The 17384-nt window shown below is 40.9% G+C and overlaps 1 protein-coding gene across 1 annotated transcript in view; it reads right to left on the minus strand.

Annotated features, from left to right (window-relative positions):
- Positions 1-17384, minus strand: part of tg (thyroglobulin) — a 282508-nt gene that overhangs the window by 258158 nt on the left and 6966 nt on the right. Inside the window, exons 5-8 of the mRNA XM_052023465.1 lie at positions 16080-16239; positions 7359-7465; positions 3558-3701; positions 982-1167 (exon numbers count right to left, since the gene is read on the minus strand). Coding sequence (XP_051879425.1) covers positions 982-1167; positions 3558-3701; positions 7359-7465; positions 16080-16239 — 597 coding nt within the window. The remainder of the gene's footprint in view (positions 1-981; positions 1168-3557; positions 3702-7358; positions 7466-16079; positions 16240-17384) is intronic.

The following is a 17384-nucleotide window of genomic DNA, read 5'->3' on the forward strand; positions in this document are numbered from 1 at the left end:
TTTCATTCATACTTGAAACATAAAATTACCTCACTAAAATTTGGGAATTTCAACTTGCTAGCCTCCCAGCATGACAAAATTGTTCATGAAAGGCAAAGACTCTAAGAAGTCAGAATGATGGACCTTCCCCAGATGTGTATCAGAAATTCCATTAAATGGACTTTCCATTCTACTTACAGCAGAGAAAGAACATGCATTTTTTGGCACCTTTCTGAACCTCATGACTACCTGAAGTGTCCCACAGTCAAATAAGAAACTTTTGTAATGCAGAAAATATGACAACTAGTTTGCCATAATCTGTGCCCACAAACACTAATGAGATACCAGGCCAGATCACATTGATGACTGACAGATGGATCCATAGAGAACTGCCAGTTAGCTGCAGAGTCTGTGTGTCAGCACATTCTGGGCTTCCTCACCTGGGCACTGCAGTGTGGATCTACGGAACTATGCAAATCTGGAGATCAGATGCTGTCTGGTTGCTCAGTTTAACATGAGGCATGGCTGGCAAAAGTAGTGTGGCTCCATTCATTGCATATAGTCTCTGACTTTCATAAAAAAAGTAAGTGAAAAGAAGAAGCTAAACTTTTTTAATATTAGCATTTGTAAATTTACAGCGGTTAAATGTGTCTTCAGGTGAATTTATCATTCATTAACTTTTCAATCTTTCATTAATAATTCTTATTTTTTAATATTTTATATGGTTTTCAACCATTTTCAAAGTGATCCTTGAACCCTTTTGAGACGTGTATTACTAGTGAGCCACAGCTGACCAATGAATGAGGCCATGTCAGTCATACCAGTTATAACTGGGACAAAGCTGAGAGACCAGATACACAGTGTATCCAGCCTCTCTGCTCACTAAGTAATGGAACACCCTTAGACTTGGTGGCAAGACAGGAAAATGGGAGAAGTTCTGAGGAAATTCCAGACCACTAGAAATATGAGTAGTGATGGATAAAGGAACCAGCAAATACTTACCACAGTTAGGTTTTCTTCCCTGCTGCCTTGTTCCAAGCAGCTCCTCTCCATTGGAATCTGTGCACCAGCATTGACCCCCCTGCTGACATTGGATGGGCAGATAGTTCCCATTGTCATCACATGAGGGAGTGAAGATATCATCTAATGAAGATGCTGTAAACCTCTCAATTTCACATCTTGTTGGGCCTGTAACAAAGGATAAAACCCAGATCCAAATTTAAATTCAAGCATCATTTCAATTTTATGTTTTGACGTCTTGAAATCTTTTATTTCAATTATGGTGTAAGAAGGCATACAGCATTGTTGCCTTTATTGGTCGGGGTATTGAGCATAAAAGTTGGGACGTCATCATGCAGCTGCATAAAACTTTGATTTAGGCCACATTTGGAGTATTGTGTGCAGGTCTGGTTGCCACATTACAGGAAGGATGTGGAAGCTTTTGAAAAGGTGTAAAAGAGAGTATTAGCTATAAGGGGAATTTGGACAAACTTGGATTGTTTTCTCTAGAGCGTCGGAGGCTGAGGGGTGACCTGATAGAAGTTTATAAAATTATGAGAGGCATAAATATGGTAGAAAGTCAGAGTCTTTTTCACAGAGTGGAAATGTCAAATAACAGAGGGCATACTTTTAAGGTGAAAGGGGGAAGTTTAAAGGAGATGTGCAAGGCAAGTTGTTTTTACACAGAGAGTGGTAGGTGCCTGGAACGCGCTGCCAGGGGAGATGGTGGAAGCAGATACAATAGCTATGTTTAAGAGGCATTTAGACAGACACACAAACAGGCAGATGGAGGGATATGGACCACGTGGAGGTAGATGGGATTAGCTTTAATTGGCATCTTGGTCAGCACAGACATCATGGGCCAAAGGGCTGGTTCCTGTGCTGTACTGTTCTGTTTTATCTTCTGCGATCACTGTTCCCAAAGGGATCCTCCACAGACACTTCCACCACTTTCCCATCCTTACTCCCTAATACAAGGTCGAGTACAGCCTCCTCCCTACGAGGTCTTTCTATAAACTGCTTTAAAAAAACCCTCTTGAATGCATTTTACAAATTCCATCCCATCTGAGCCTCTTACATTAAAGTAATCCCAGTCAATATTGGGAAAGTTAAAATCCGCAACTACTGCTATGCTGTTGTTTTTACACCTTACTGCAATTTGCTTAAGTATCTTCTTCTAATTCCCACTGAACATTGGGAGGCCTATAGCATAACCCCATAAAAATGATCACTACGCTCTACCCATATAGCCTCACTGGCCAATCCCGTCAGAATATCCTCCCTGAGTACTGCTCTAATCCTCTCCCTGATCAGCAGTGAAACACTCCCTCCCCTATAATAATACAAGTTGGAGTATAAGCTCCTGCAGCCTGTGTCTAAACATGGGTCAAGGCCTTTGGGTTTATGACTTGGAAATTAATGCCTGTTTCCTCAGTAAGCACCCTGCTCCTGTTAGTCCAATTCAATGCCGAAAACCATTGCTGACATGTATTGGCTCCCTATTGCTTTCTATTGACCAATCCAGGCTGCTGTTCATGGTCAATGAGGAGCTGATGTAGTGAAGTGTAAATGCACTATAAGTTAGTCATTAAATAGATACTAAAACACACATCCCTCCTTGTGGCCATGTTGTGAATAGTTAATGAACAAGTAAATGCAATAATAACTTTCAATCCTATAGTTCTCCTCAGGTAAAAACATGACCCTAGTCCCTAGAATTAAGTGCACAATATGGCAACACCTACATCTTGTACACTATTTCTAAAATTCGGTTCCATAGAGATTAGAAGCCTAGGTTAAATTTCAGTGCCAATTGCTCTGGCCACCTAAAAGACAGAATGAAGCAACCAGGACAGACCAATTTGCTTGCCAAAGGTCTAAATAACCAATCCTTCCTTCACCAGTATGTATGATGCACAGGGCTTACTGCAGCCAATCACCTACATTATTTGGTGAAATCTCGGCACCTAGAAAGGACCCGAGCAGCAGTTCAATGGGAACGTTTTCATCATTACCCAGACAAAGGTTGCCACTACCTTACTGTGCCAATACCTTGCAATTCCCTATCTAACAGTAGTGAGAGAAGGCCATCAAAACAAGAAATCCTACAGAGGATCTGGAGGAAGCCTTCTTTCAATTTCCCTGGCCAATAAAAGATGACATTGTCACAACGCAAGAACAGTTTTCTTTTAAAAAGTCTAAGCTCCAACAGGAGAAAGAAGAATAATTTTGTGTCAGAGGGACCAGAGAAACTATCAAGTCACAAGCTTGACCAGACATCACAAAGATTAATTTTTCATTGTGGAGTAAAGGTCAGTAAGCATAACACCAACACCAAATTTGATGTGAGTGATAGCATTTCATTGTGTCCACATCCAATAGAGGATGGGCTGATATTGCTCAAAGCTCTTTTAATTCTTATCCCTTATAACCAGAGCCAAAAGGACTCATGGATCAAGACAAAGGTACAGAGGTGGAAGCGTGCAACTAGCCCATTGCAGGAATACCACACCAATGTATGATACATTCATACAGTGTAATAACAAATCTGTTTTAAACCTTTCTCCATGAGGACTCACATCTAAACCTGCCGGTAATCAGCAATTGCACAGCAAGAAATCGCCTTCTCAGGATCCGGTAAATGCCAGTCTCTGTAAATGTGTGTCCAATCTGTGGGCCAGCGAATATACTGTCATAGATTTCATCTAATAGTAGCTCCAGACCTGACAAATGAAAAGAACAAGACGAGTCAGGGTTAGCAAATATGTTTCAACATTGGTATTGGTATTGGTATTGGTTTATTATTGTCACTTGTACCGAAGTACAGTGAAAAACTTGTCTTGCATATCATTCGTGCATATCATTCGTACAGATCAATTCATTACACAGTGCATTGAGGTAGTACAGGGTAAAAATAATAGAATACAGAGTAAAGTGTCACAGCTACAGAGAAAGTGCAGGTAGCAAGGTCATAACAAGGTAGATTGTGAGGTCAAGAGTCCACCTCATCGTATAAGGGAACCGTTCAATAGTCTTATAGTGACAGAAGTGGGATAGAAGATATCCTTGACCCTGGTGGTATGTGCCTTCAGGCTCCTGTATCTTCTACCCGATGGAAGAGGAGAGAAGAGAGAATGTCCCGGGTGGATGGGGTCTTTGATTATGCTGGCTGCTTCACCAAGGCAATGAGAGGTATAGACAGGGTCCTTGGAGGGGAGGCTGGTTTCCGTGATATGCTGGGCTGTTTCCACAACCCTCTGCAGTTTCTTGCAGTCCCGGGCAGAGCAGTTGCCGTACCAAGCCATGATGCATCCAGATAGGATGCTTTCTATGATGCATCAATAAAAGTTGGTGAGTGTCAAAGGGGACATACCAAATTTCTTCAGCCTCCTGAGGAAGTAGAGGCACATATTCAACATACTACAGGGTTTGAGCTTTGGGAAGATGAAGGGTTAGGAAATATTCTATGGCACTCAGCTAGTATAAAGAAGGTTGTAGAAAAGCAAATATCTTTGGCTATTAACTAAGTCAAACTTAGTTTGTGTAACGGAACTAACAAACTCAGAGTTAAGCAGCCTTTAGCTTTGTCCTAATGAGTTCAGAGATAAGGAGCTGCCTGCCCCATCCATGAAAATCAAAAAAAAAACTACAGACACTGGAAATCTAAGTCAAAAACAGAAAATGCTGGAAATACTCAGTAGGTCAGGCCACATCTGTGGGAAGAGAAACAGAGTCAATGTTTCAGATCAGAGACCCTTCGTCAGAACTGAAATGAGACAAAAGAAGTTTGTAAAGCTGCAGGAAGTACGGGGGAGGTAAAACCAGGATGAATATGGAGATATTCTGTATCACCAGGAGATCTCCACAATCAGGCCAGTGTGGACTGAGTCTCCTGTCTTCTTTGCAGTGCTGATAGTGGAAGCTCCACTGTCCTTAAGACAGTAGGGATGACTTTGAATGTCTGGATGAATGATATTATGTATGCTTGCTGTCTCGTGAATGTGGGCAACAGGAGTAGTTACTGATGAACCACAAGGCAGGGGATACCAGGAGGCCTTTGAAGTAAATAGTAATTATCAAAGGTTGGTCAAGAAGTGGGAAGTAAATGTCTGTATAATTGTAAAGAGAAGATTCTTCTTTGATGTAGAATGTTAGACTTGGATGAGAGGGGCCACATGTAACCATGTCTATTGTACAATAGTCACATGGGCTTCTACATCTTGGTTGGTTTCCATGCAAATAAATTGATGAAGAAAGGAACTTGAGTCTCCAACTGGTTACTGTGGGTAAATCTTTTATCACTTAAAAAATTTGGAAAATAATTAAAAATGTATCTGGAGAAGAGGTAGAGGGATTTGATTGGAATTAGTAAATGAAAAACAGACTGGCCTCTTGGCCAAAAGCTCCTTTCCTATTCATTTCAATTATCTGGAATACACAGCGCACATTCAAGTCAACCCCAGTTTGTGCCTGTGTTTATACTCCTCATAAATCTCTTCCCAATCTAGATACCACATCTCAGCCTTTTAGCAGATTGTCCCACTCCTTTCCATCCACCTAATGGTCAAGTTTCATTGTAACAACATCTAGATCAGTAGCTGCATTATCATTTACAACTTCCTGTGATTGTAAGATGCTCATCTTCACCAGCCTGGCTAAAGCAGAGTACTTGATTTCTACACACTTAAAAATAATGATGCAAATCTACTTATCTTTTAACTCAGTCCAAATGGATTTTGCATTCATTATTGCTAGTTACATCCCTTTTTTAACTGCATTTATATTATCTTTAACTAGTACATCTATTCACCTCCATATCCACCCCTATTTCCATCTCCATGACATCACCCTACCTGGTCCCGCCTCAGCTCGCTGCCATGGAAACTCCCTGTCACCTTGAGGCTCCACTGTTCCAATGCACTAGGCTGGCCTCTCTCTATTACATTCAGTAAACAAGGATGAGGATTTTAAAATAGAGCTAGTGTTTAGGTGGGAGTCAGTCCACATCAGGAAACATGAGGTAATTCAAACACTGCTGCATTGCCCTAACTCAGACCCATTCATCCATCAACCCTGTGCTTGCTGACATAGATTGACTCACAGCTAAGCAATACCTCCATCTGAAAATTCTCATCCTTGTTTTCAAATCCCTACATGGCCTTACCCTTCCAGAGGTCTATAATCTCTTTTGCTTCCTTCAGACAGAGTGAAACATGATGATGACTATTTCTAGGCTACTTTATATCACTCATTTGAGCACTTCCCAATCTGAGTAATCCTTGCAGATGTGAGGCAATTACTGCATCAGACATGCATCAACTGACAACTCTTCATTCAATACCTCTACTGAAGCGTGACCGGGGTAATACCCAGTCTTTCTTGAGAGGGCCCACCATTGGTCACTCCCAGGACAGCGCTAGACAAGTTAAGACTCCACTACATTAAGACCCATTCTTATCTTTCCTTTTTAAAATCTAGATGGGGAATTTTCATTCATAGCAGCAGATTCATGATCACATTGGTCATTGGCCTGTTGAACAATGACCATTTAGCTTGCTTGCCTCAGTGCGCTACAGATTTATGTATTCAGGGACATCACAGCAGTGTAACGCTTGACAACATGTGCAATTCTTGCAGCTTTTCTCCACTCTACTATCTCCAAGTTTTTAGTAAAAAGTCAATCTATGAAGTTGTGGGCGTGCTATGTTAGTGCCGGAAGCATGGCGACACTTGCGGGCTGCCTCCAGAACACTTTACACAAAAGATGCATTTCACTGTGTGCTTCGACGTACATGTGACTAATAAAGATATCGTATCATATATTCAATCAAAATAGTAATTATGAAGAACCCTCAACAAATGGGAGGGATCAGAACTGAAATAAGTCATGGTCTTATTCTTGAACCTGGGATGCGAGGAGCGGGTATATGCATTTCAGATAAGACCAATTTTAAGCAATACCCAAAGCGCAGGAGGAACTCAACAGGTCAGGCAGAATCTGTGGAGGGAAATGGACAGTCAGCTTTTGTCGAGACCCTTCACCTGGACTCAGTGCGGTCATTTTTGAGTCCAGATGAAGGGTCTCAACCCGAAATGTCGACTGTCCATTTTCCTCCATAGATGCGGCCTGACCTGCTGAGTTCCTCCAGCGCCTTGTCTGTTGCTCCAGATTCCAGAATCTGCAATCTTTGGTGAAGATTAAGGCTCAACTGTGCTGCCTCATCACAAAGGTAGAAGAGTTGAAATAATAGTCTTGACTTCCATCTCAGTAAAGACCACGTGGCAACAGACATACATCAGCAACAAGTCAGTGATTTGAGGGGAAGAAAATATTAATGATCCTTATTTTAAATGCTTATAAGTGAAGACTGTTCACTCACCAGTCCCCTGAAGCTCACGCCCTAATCTGTCAGCACAGTAACAGTAACCAGAAACATTAGCAAAACTCTGCCTGAAGACACTGAATGTGCGGAATGCATCAGGGAATCTAGGAGAAAGGAACACAAACATTTTATCAAATTCCACATTCTTAAAAAAATCCAAGAATGAAAACACTATTCAGACCTTTATTTTCATCAAAAACATGTATATTTTGTTAGAAAATTATTTACTTGTCCAGGCAAATCACAGTTGGTCTATTCTCCATTAAATAACCAGACTTCATATTTGGATCTCTTGCACAATTCACGGTCCAATGTGAGTGTTTTAACTGATTGCAGTCACTGACGTTCCCAGTGAACCCCCTTGCTCATTCCTTGCCCTCCTCTGCCAGAAGTATGATGTATGGCTGGAGTTCAGTTCTATGGCCATGGTAACTTACTAATCCTAAACAAACTAAGCAGGAGTGAGCCCAGAGAGTGAGTTTCAAGGGAGAGAAGGACAGTTGTCCTAAATAATATAAAAACAGAAGATGCTGGAAACACTCAGCAGGTCAGGTGGCATACATGGAAAGTGTTTCAGATTTCCAGCATCTGCAGTTTTTCCTTTGATTTTTAGTTTTCCCTCAGTGTCCCAACCAATATTTATTCCTCAATCAGCATCAGTAAAACAGATTGATAGTTATCATTGTACTTTTTTGTGGGGCTTTGCTGAGTGCAAATTTGCTGTCCTTTTTTCCACAATATGACAGTTGCTGTGATTTAAAGTACTTAATCGGCTTCAACTTGGAGTTTCTGATGTTCAGGCAGGTATTATAGAAGAGTAAGTGTTTTCTTTCTTAACTAACCCCAGGCACCATGGCAAAGCATGAACACACCTTCTCTTGGAATCTGCACATGCATTATTTCTGCATCCCTGTCCTACTCAGAGCAGCAGTACCCAGCTGAGAGAGAATGGCCAAGGTATAGAAACAAGTGATGGCTCAGTGTCATTCAACAAGGAAGTCCTGGTGCATTTCTTAACTGAAAATGCTCCAGGTTCCGTTCATAGTTTGTACTGAGATATCTGCTCACAACTACGGTCGCACTTGTTCCTGTTATTGGTCGGGGACCACAAATCAACCAAGCTTGTTGAGCTTGACTGCCATCCATCGGCCTGTATTGGTACTGCTGAAATTGAAAGGATTTGTCTTCATTTTAATTCACGTATGATCAAATAACCTGTTAACACCAGCAATTAGGATCAGGTAATAAATAACAATATCTGGGGACATTTTCAGTAGCCTGAGATTGAGACTTTCGTGGGGATAAGATCCTTTTTAGCAAAAGTAGATTCACAGCCTCACCCCAAGATATTCACCTGACGGACCCTGTATCCTGAAATGCAGGAGGTGACCTTGGGTTTGAGCTGAATTTCCCAGGGACCTGATAATATTTAAATTATCATGGCACAGTGGTTTAAATGTAGAGTTTCCTGAATGTTATTCATGAGATGTTGCTGTATAGCAACTTGTAATCATCTTGACTTTAGAACAGGCTTACAATATAGCGAATCCTACAAACGTATAAATCTACATCCTCTATGCAGTATATCCGACTGACACGGATCAATTGCAACCTCATCATTGTTCCTGCAGTCTTCTAAAGATACTTATGCATCTCCCTCTGGTGGAGGAAAAGAATAACAGCGGCTGCAACAAAAAAGAACAGAAAATGCTGAAAGTGAGTCAACCTCTCTCTCTTGAGAGAAACAATGGATTTGCCAGGTTCATGACCTTTCAGGACTGGTGAATGATCAACGATCTCTCTCCACCAGATGCTGTCTGACCTGCAGAGCATTTCTGATTTTTTCTGTTTTAAAGCAGATGACATTTTAGTTTTCTCAAATCTTCTCAGTGATGTGAGTATTAACTTTGTTAAAGAGATAATTATGTTTTCCAATTGGCAAGGCAACACTGAGTTGCTAGCGCTACAAAGATCAGTATGGGGCCTATGCTGACAGGCACGGTGGAGTAGCAGTTAGTGTGACGCTATTACAGCGACAGCAACCCAGGTTCAATTCCGGCTGCTGTCTGTAAGGAGTTTGTACTCTGTGTCTGCATGGGTTTCCTCCGGGTGCTCAGGTTTCCTTCCACATTCCAAAGACATACGGGTTAGGGAGTTGTGGGCATGCTATGTTGCCGCCGGAAGTGTGGTGAAGCTTGTGGGCTGCCCCCAGAACACTCTACACAAAAGATGCATTTCACTGTGTGTTTTGATGTACATGTGACTAATAAAGATATCTTATCTTATCTTATTTACAATCCACATTAATAACTTATAGTGCAATATATTCATTTGCCAATGATATAAAGCTAAGTGGGAGAGAGTGGTTTGAAGAGGGTGTAAACAGTCTGCCAGCGGATGTAGACAGGTTAAGGGAGTCTGTAGGAAGGTGGTGGATGGAGTACAGTGTAAGAAAATGTGAGTTGATTGTCTTTTGGTAGGAATAAAAGAAAAAAACAATGTTATTTTTAAATACTGGTGCACTAATTTATTTCAGTGTATGGAGGGTTCTTGGTGTACAAGTTCATAAACTGCAGAGTTTAAATATGTCGGTGTAGCAAGCGTTAATAAAGCAAATGGCATGTTGGTACTCCCTTAGGGAGGTAGGTGATCACTTTGAAACATACAAAATTCTTATGGGCTTGACATGTAGATGTGGAGTTGATGTTTCCCCTGGCTATGGCACCTAGAACAAGGGTTCACTATCTCAAAATAAGGGGTTGGCCATTCAGGACAGCGATGAGAAACTTCTTCTCTTGAACATTGGTGAACATTAGGGCTGTGAAGGCTCAGTCACAGAGTAAATTAGTATATACAACATAGAGTTTAATAGAGTTTTAGATCAGGGTTATTGTTGTCATAGGCTTATATACTCAGGGTATAGGCCTATGACAACAACAAACCTGATCTAAGACTCTATCAAACTCTATCTTCTCAGGCTTGGTAGTGTAGCAGTTAGCATAACGCTATTACAGTACCAGCGACCCAAGTTCAATTCCGGCCGTTGTCTGTAAGGACTTGGTACATTCTCCTCATGACTGAGTGGGTTTCCTCCGGGTGCTCCGGTTTCCTCCCACATTCCAAAGACGTACAGGTTAGGAAGTTGTGGGCTACCCCCTACTACTTTTCAATGGTTCTCTCAAACTATATCATGTTTAAACTTGGAAAAAATTAGAAGTGGTACTGCTGATCCTTCGCTTAAATTTGAAGATACTTGGAGTCCATTTATTCAATATTTTCACATGATATAGATCCCCTTTCAACAACTTTCCAATTTAGAGGAACGGAGTTGACGACATAATATTGTTCTGTTTCTACTGAGAAATTTCAGTCCAGTCTTTTTTTTTCTTTTTTTTTGTTTCTTTTGAAATTTTTCTGTTTAGTTTGGTTTGATATATTGTTTATAAATTTTCTTATTGATTTGGGGATTTTTTTTCTTTCTTTTCTTTTAGATACATAATAAATCTTCTTTCCTTTCTTTTATACTATATTCATTTACTAAGAGATCGTGGGATCTACAGTTTTTTTTATATTTTATTGTTCTTTATGATTATCTATGCTATGATTGTTCTCCTGATCTCTTTGTATTACATGTACAAACATTGATGTTATATATTAATCTGTATTAATTTGAAAACTAGTAAAAAGATTGAAAAAGAAAAGGAAGCTGTGGGCATGCTGTGTTGGCGCCAGAAGCGTGGCGACACTTGCGGGCTGTCCCCAGAACACTCTACGCAAAGATGCATTTCACTGTGTGTTTCGATGTACATGTGACTAATAAAGAAATCTTATCTTATATACTAATTTACTATTATACCCTAAATACCATGAAAATGAGCTTTTTGCAGCAGCAGCACAGTACATCACAAGACAAGGACAAACATAAGTTAACATAAACTTAAATTAACATAAATTATTTTAAATTAACATTGGTTTATTATTATTGTCACTTGTACTGAGGTACAGTGAAAAGCTTGCCTTACAAACCGATCGTACAGGTCAATTCATTACACAGTGCAGTTATATTGAGTTAGTACAGAGTGCATTGACGTAGTACAGGTAAAAACAGTAACAGTACAGAGTAAAGTGTCACAGCCACAGACAAAGTGCAGTAGCATAAGGTGCAAGGTCACAACAAGAGTAGATCTGTAGAGAGCAGTTTGCAACGAATCGCCGTGCTCCGGCACCATCTTGCATCCAACATAAATTATAACATAAATTATATTATAACAAATATATTAAAGGACTCGGGGGATATGGGGTTGGGGTAAGAAAGTGGCATAGGACATAGAACATAGAACTGTACAGCACAGGAACAGGCCCTTCAGCCCGCAACATTGTGGCGAGCTAATTAAGCTAATGATGCCCAATCAAACAAATCCCTTCTGCCTGCACGTGGTCCATATCCCTGGCAATGAGATAAAATCTTATTGAATGGTAGAGCAGACCAGAGGAGCTGCTAGCCTACTCCTGCTTCCATTTCTTATGTTCTCATGTTCTCATGTATGAGCAAATCTTGCTGCGATGATGTATGGCTTTGGTCAGGTCATATGTGGAGCTCTGTGTGCAGTTTCAGTCTCTGTACCCAAAGAAGGATGTAGGATCACGTTAGATTGATTCCTGAAGTGAGGGGGGTTGTCCCAAGTAGAGAGATTGCGGAGAATATGCCTGTACTTTCCAGAATTTCTCAAAATGAGAAGTGATCTCATTGAAACAGGGTGGATGTTGGGAGACTTTCTGTATGAGTAGAACTAGAAAGATTAGTCTCAGGATAAGGATGAAGTTGAGAAGAACTTTCTTTACTGACTGGGTTGCAAATCTGCAGAATTCTGTACTACACATACATAATTTATTCATTCCTTTCTGTTATCTTGACATTGCAGGCATTTATCACCCATCCCTAACTACCCTTGAGAAGATGATGGTGAACCACCTTCCCGTTCTCCAACAGTCCTTCTGGTGAAGGGACTCAACAGAGCTAATGGGAGGGGGCAATGAAGAAACAGCAACCTGATAGGATGAGGTTTATCAGACCTACGAAATGCTTGGCACCACTAACTGCTTATCACCATAGAAACCTTGACCTCACCTTATTGGAGATATTCCCCTTTTTCTTATCCATCTCTCCCCACACTTTCTACAATTTAAAACTAACTTATTTTCTCTTGTTCTCAATTCTGACAAAGGGACTTTGACCTGAAACATTAACTCTGTTTCTCTTTCCAGAGATCCTGTCTGACCCACTGAGTGTTTTCAGCATTTTCTGATCTTATTTCAGTTTGTCAGCATTTGTGATTTTTGATGAACATTCATGGGCTGATAAGTGCCAAGGAACAATTGTTGGCAATGATCATTTCCAACAAGATAGAGTCTAAACAACTACACAATGTACAATGGCATTGCTATCACTGAGGTCCCACCATTAATATCCTGGGGGACATCATTGATTAGAAACTCAACAGGGAAGCAAAATAGATATACCATGCCTAGGTATCCAGGGGCAATTGACTCACCTCATGATGTCTTTCCACTATCCACATAACACAAGTCAGGACTGTGATTGAATACCCTCCATTTGCAGTGCCAACAACTCTCAAGAAGCTTGATACCATCCAGGAAAAAGCAGGCCACTTGAATTATACCCCATCAACCACTTTAAACATTCATTCCCTCCACTAGTGGTGCACAGCAGCTGCAGTGTGAACCGTCTACAAAATATACAATAGTTAACTGCCCAGGCTACTCCAACGGTAGTTCTAGACTCAGAGAGCCATTAAGTCAAACACGACAGAAACAGGCCCTTTGTCCCACCACGTCCATGCTGACTATCACATATCTATCTGTACTTATCCCATTTTTCTCACTTGGTCCATAGCTATCTCTGTCTTGGCAATTCAAATGCTCATCCATATACTTTTTAAATGTTATGGTAGCACCTGCCTTCATCACCACCTCAGCCAGTGAACTGCAGATCGCAACTACCCCCTCTGGGTGGAAAAATGTTTCCTCAGACCTCCTCTAACCCTCTTATCGCTCATGTTAGACCCATGGCCTCTGGTTTTAGACATCTCCATTATGGGGAAAAATTTATCACTATCTATTCCGTCTATGCCTCTCATAATTTACTACATCAGGGTCTCCTCAGCCTCCTCCACTTCAAAGAAAACATCCCCTGCCTAATCCTGTCTCTCCTCATTACATCCCAGGCAACATGCTTGTAAGTCTCCTCCGTACCCTTTCCAATGAATCACACCCTTCTTATAGTGTGGCGATCAGAACTGTATACAATGCTACAGCTGAGGCCTAACAGAAGTTTCATAAAGTTGTACCTTGACCTCCATGCTCTTTTCTTTATGACCTGGCCAATGGAGGGCGCATCCCATTTGCCTTCTTCACCACCTTCTCCAGCTGTGCTGCTACCTTTAGGGACCCAGGGACTTGTACACCAATGGCCCCCTGTTCCTTAATACTCCCTGTGGCCTTACTATTCATGGTGTATATCCTACCCTAATTGGAGTGCATCATCTCGCACTTGTCAGGATTAAATTCCATCTTGCCATTGCTCTACCCTGCTTACCAGCTGATCAATATTGTTCTGTAACCTAAGACCATTCTCTTCACTGTCATAACAGCAACTTCCTAAACTCATAACCTCCACCACCAAGAAGGCACAAGGAAATACCACCACTTCATGTTGCCCTCCAAATTGTCCACCATCCTTATTTGGAAGTATATAGCCTGTCTTTCCTTGTTGCTGCATCTAAATCCTGGGACTTCCTGTCCAGCTGTATTGTGGAAGTATCATCACCAAAAGGACAGCAGAATTCGAGAAGGCGGCTCACCACTACCTTCTCAAGGATGGGAAATAAATGCTGACTTTGCCAGCAATTTCCAGATCCCAAAACAAAGAAAGAACTCTGCTGCCTGTAGCCTAACTCACTGAGGCAATACCCTACTGCTCATTGACCAACATTGTCTCCCAGTACTGTAGTATCTTAATTTTAAAGTTCTCATCTTCGATTTCAAATTCCTTCACTGGATCATCTACTCCCTTGTCTCTTCCAGTCTCAAAATTGACTGAGGTCTCTGTGCCTCTTTGCATATCTCAAGAGTTTTTCACCCCAGCACTGAAATACAGGTCTTCAACCATATGGGCTTTGAGCTCTGGAATTCTCTCCCTAAACCTCTCAGTCTCCCTCTTGCCCCAGAACCTTACTCATTAGCCAAGTGCTTTGCAATTACTTCCCAATTGCTGACCATAGATTCTGCTGGAAAGTAGATGTACATAGAATGCAGGAAATAGCAGGATCAAGTTCAGTTTGTAAGAATAAGGATATGTTTTATTTTTTAATAGAAACTAAACAACAACATGAGAAAGATTTACTGGCATAAACCCAAGTTCTTGGTAAAGTTTGTTTTGTCCTTATCATGTTTTCTAAGGTGTGTCTCAACAGTACTGACAGAACTCCGAAACATTGCTTTTATCACATTTTGTCCATTACTCCTTATGAAACAGAACACAAGAACATGAAGAGGCTACTTGGCCCCTCCTACCTGCACTGCCATTCAACATGATCACGGCTAATCTGCCCCAGGCCTCAAATCCTCTTCTGTGTCAGTTCACCATTACTCTCAATCCCTGTTTTTTTTCAAAAAATTATCTACCTTCTCTCTAAGTGCATCCAGTGATCTAGCCTCCGCAACCATCTGGGATGGAAGACTCCAGATATCCACTACCCTCTTCGAGGAGAAATTCCAAAACACCTCATTTTTAAATAAACACCCTCTTATCTAGTAACTATGTTCAAGACTCTCTGACTAGTGCAAACATGTCAACATTTACTTTTTCATGCCCCCTTAGGATCTTACATATTTCAATCACACTCCTCATTCTTGAAAACTAAAGGAGTACAGATCTAACATTTTTAACCCCTGTTGATAGGACAACCCTCTTGTATCTTTTCTTGACAGCCTCTAATGTCAGTATATCCTTTCTAAAATAAGGGGACCAAAACTGTATACTACTTTTAATTTACATTATAGACATTCATTATAGTTTTGAATATCTCCAATAAATTTCTCCTTGATCTGTTCTACTTCAGAAAGATTTTCCACCTAACTGAAATCCCTCAGCTCTATTCCGTTCTGACAAAATAAAAACTGAAAATGCTCAAGCAGGATCCATGGAGAGAGAAACAAAGTTATTTTCAGGTCAATGACTTTTCATCAAAACAGGTAAAAGACACAGTCTTGCAGCATCTACAGCTTTTGGCATTGGAATCATTCTTGAGTGTCCCATTTGCAACCTGTCCAGAAAAAAGAACAGTTGACTTTTCAGCATGAGGTTTACTGCTAAATCCTAATACCCCTCAATGTTCCGGGAATTTCTTCATTCAGCTCCCACTCCAGCCTCTCTGACATTGACACAAACATGGCTGAAGCTACTGCTTGTGTGCGTGAACAGAGTGGCCACACGCTTCTCCCACCCCAATTTCCATGAAATTAAGGTGATGAGGCAAAATCAGCTCTAAGGAAATTCTGGCTGCAGTCTATACTATTAACATATACTATTAACATCAGTATATGCTAACAGACCTGCTGCTGATTTGCTCAGTTTCCAGTTTTAACCTCTGAATAATAACACAGTCAACTTTACTTAAGTTCTTTTCTCCTTCTTACCTATTGAAGTTATTGACCAAGTCGAAGACTGTCATGTCTGTCGTGTTGACAAACCTGCACTGGACATCAAGGAAGCTCCCATCTCTGGAACACTGCGGTGGTGACTTTATCCCGAACCCATGGAGCACCTGCCGATCTCGAATCTCACAGCTTGTGGGACCTTTATTAGGTACAAAACTACACGGTTAAGAAAATAAAACCTTTACCTGAGGTTTTTGGGAGACTTTCCTCCCAATTCAGTTTTTCAAGATTAACAACCTGATGGGACAACAAGAACACAGACCTGGTTTACCTGCTCAACATTACCTGACTCTGGCAGGAGAGATTTTCAAAGATTCACACACCACCTCTTGCTGCAACCCCCTAGTCCTCCCTTCTCTCAATATTTATAATATTAGCTCAATTAAGAGAGAATACATCTGAGGTAAATACATTGTGCCTTTAACCATGTACTTTATATTTCCATATAAAAGTGAGCGTTAAACATCAGAATAAAAGTAGGCCATTGAGCCCTTCAAACGTCCACCATTCAAAATGATAATGGATGATCATCCAAGTTCCTGCTTGCTCCCCATATTCCTTGATGTCTTTATTCAGAAAAACAATATCCATCTTCTTCTTTTAAATGATTTGTCCTCAGTTACCTTCTGTACTAGAGAATTGCACAAGTTCACCATTCTTTGAATGAAGAAATCTCTCCTCGTCTCAGCCCTAACTACTGTACCCTGCATCCTTAGACTGCAATCCCTGATTCTGGACTTCTTCACTGTTGGGAACATGCTTTCTGCACCTAGTCTGTCCAGTCCCATCAGGATTTTATAAGTTTCAGTGTAATTTCAGAGGATTTGGGAAAGGGCCCATTATTTTGTATTCTTTACTTCTTGCCTGCCCTCTATCCATGGAAGTACATTGTTCCCATTCCCAAATGCTTTAATTTTGCACACCATTCCCCTCTTATTCTTCTAAACTCTAGGATATCATCCCAATCTCTCTTCATATGTCAGTCCTACCATCCCAGGAATGAATCTGGTGAACCGTTGCTGCACTCCCTCCAGAGCAAGAACATCCTTCTTCAATTAGGGAGACCATAACTGCACAAAAGCTCAAGATGTAGTCTCAGCAAGGCCCTGTACAATTGTAGTAAAAATTCCCTGCTCCTGTACTCAATTATTCTCACTATGTAAGCCATTTGCTTTCATTATTGCCTGTTGGACCTGCATGCTTATCTCCATCAAATAGTGCACAAGGACACACAGGTCTCATTGCATCTCCCCATTTCCTTATCTAAAGCCAATCAGATAATAA

This window comes from Pristis pectinata, chromosome 9 (assembly GCF_009764475.1).
Source record: "Pristis pectinata isolate sPriPec2 chromosome 9, sPriPec2.1.pri, whole genome shotgun sequence".
Classification (NCBI taxonomy): domain Eukaryota; kingdom Metazoa; phylum Chordata; class Chondrichthyes; order Rhinopristiformes; family Pristidae; genus Pristis; species Pristis pectinata.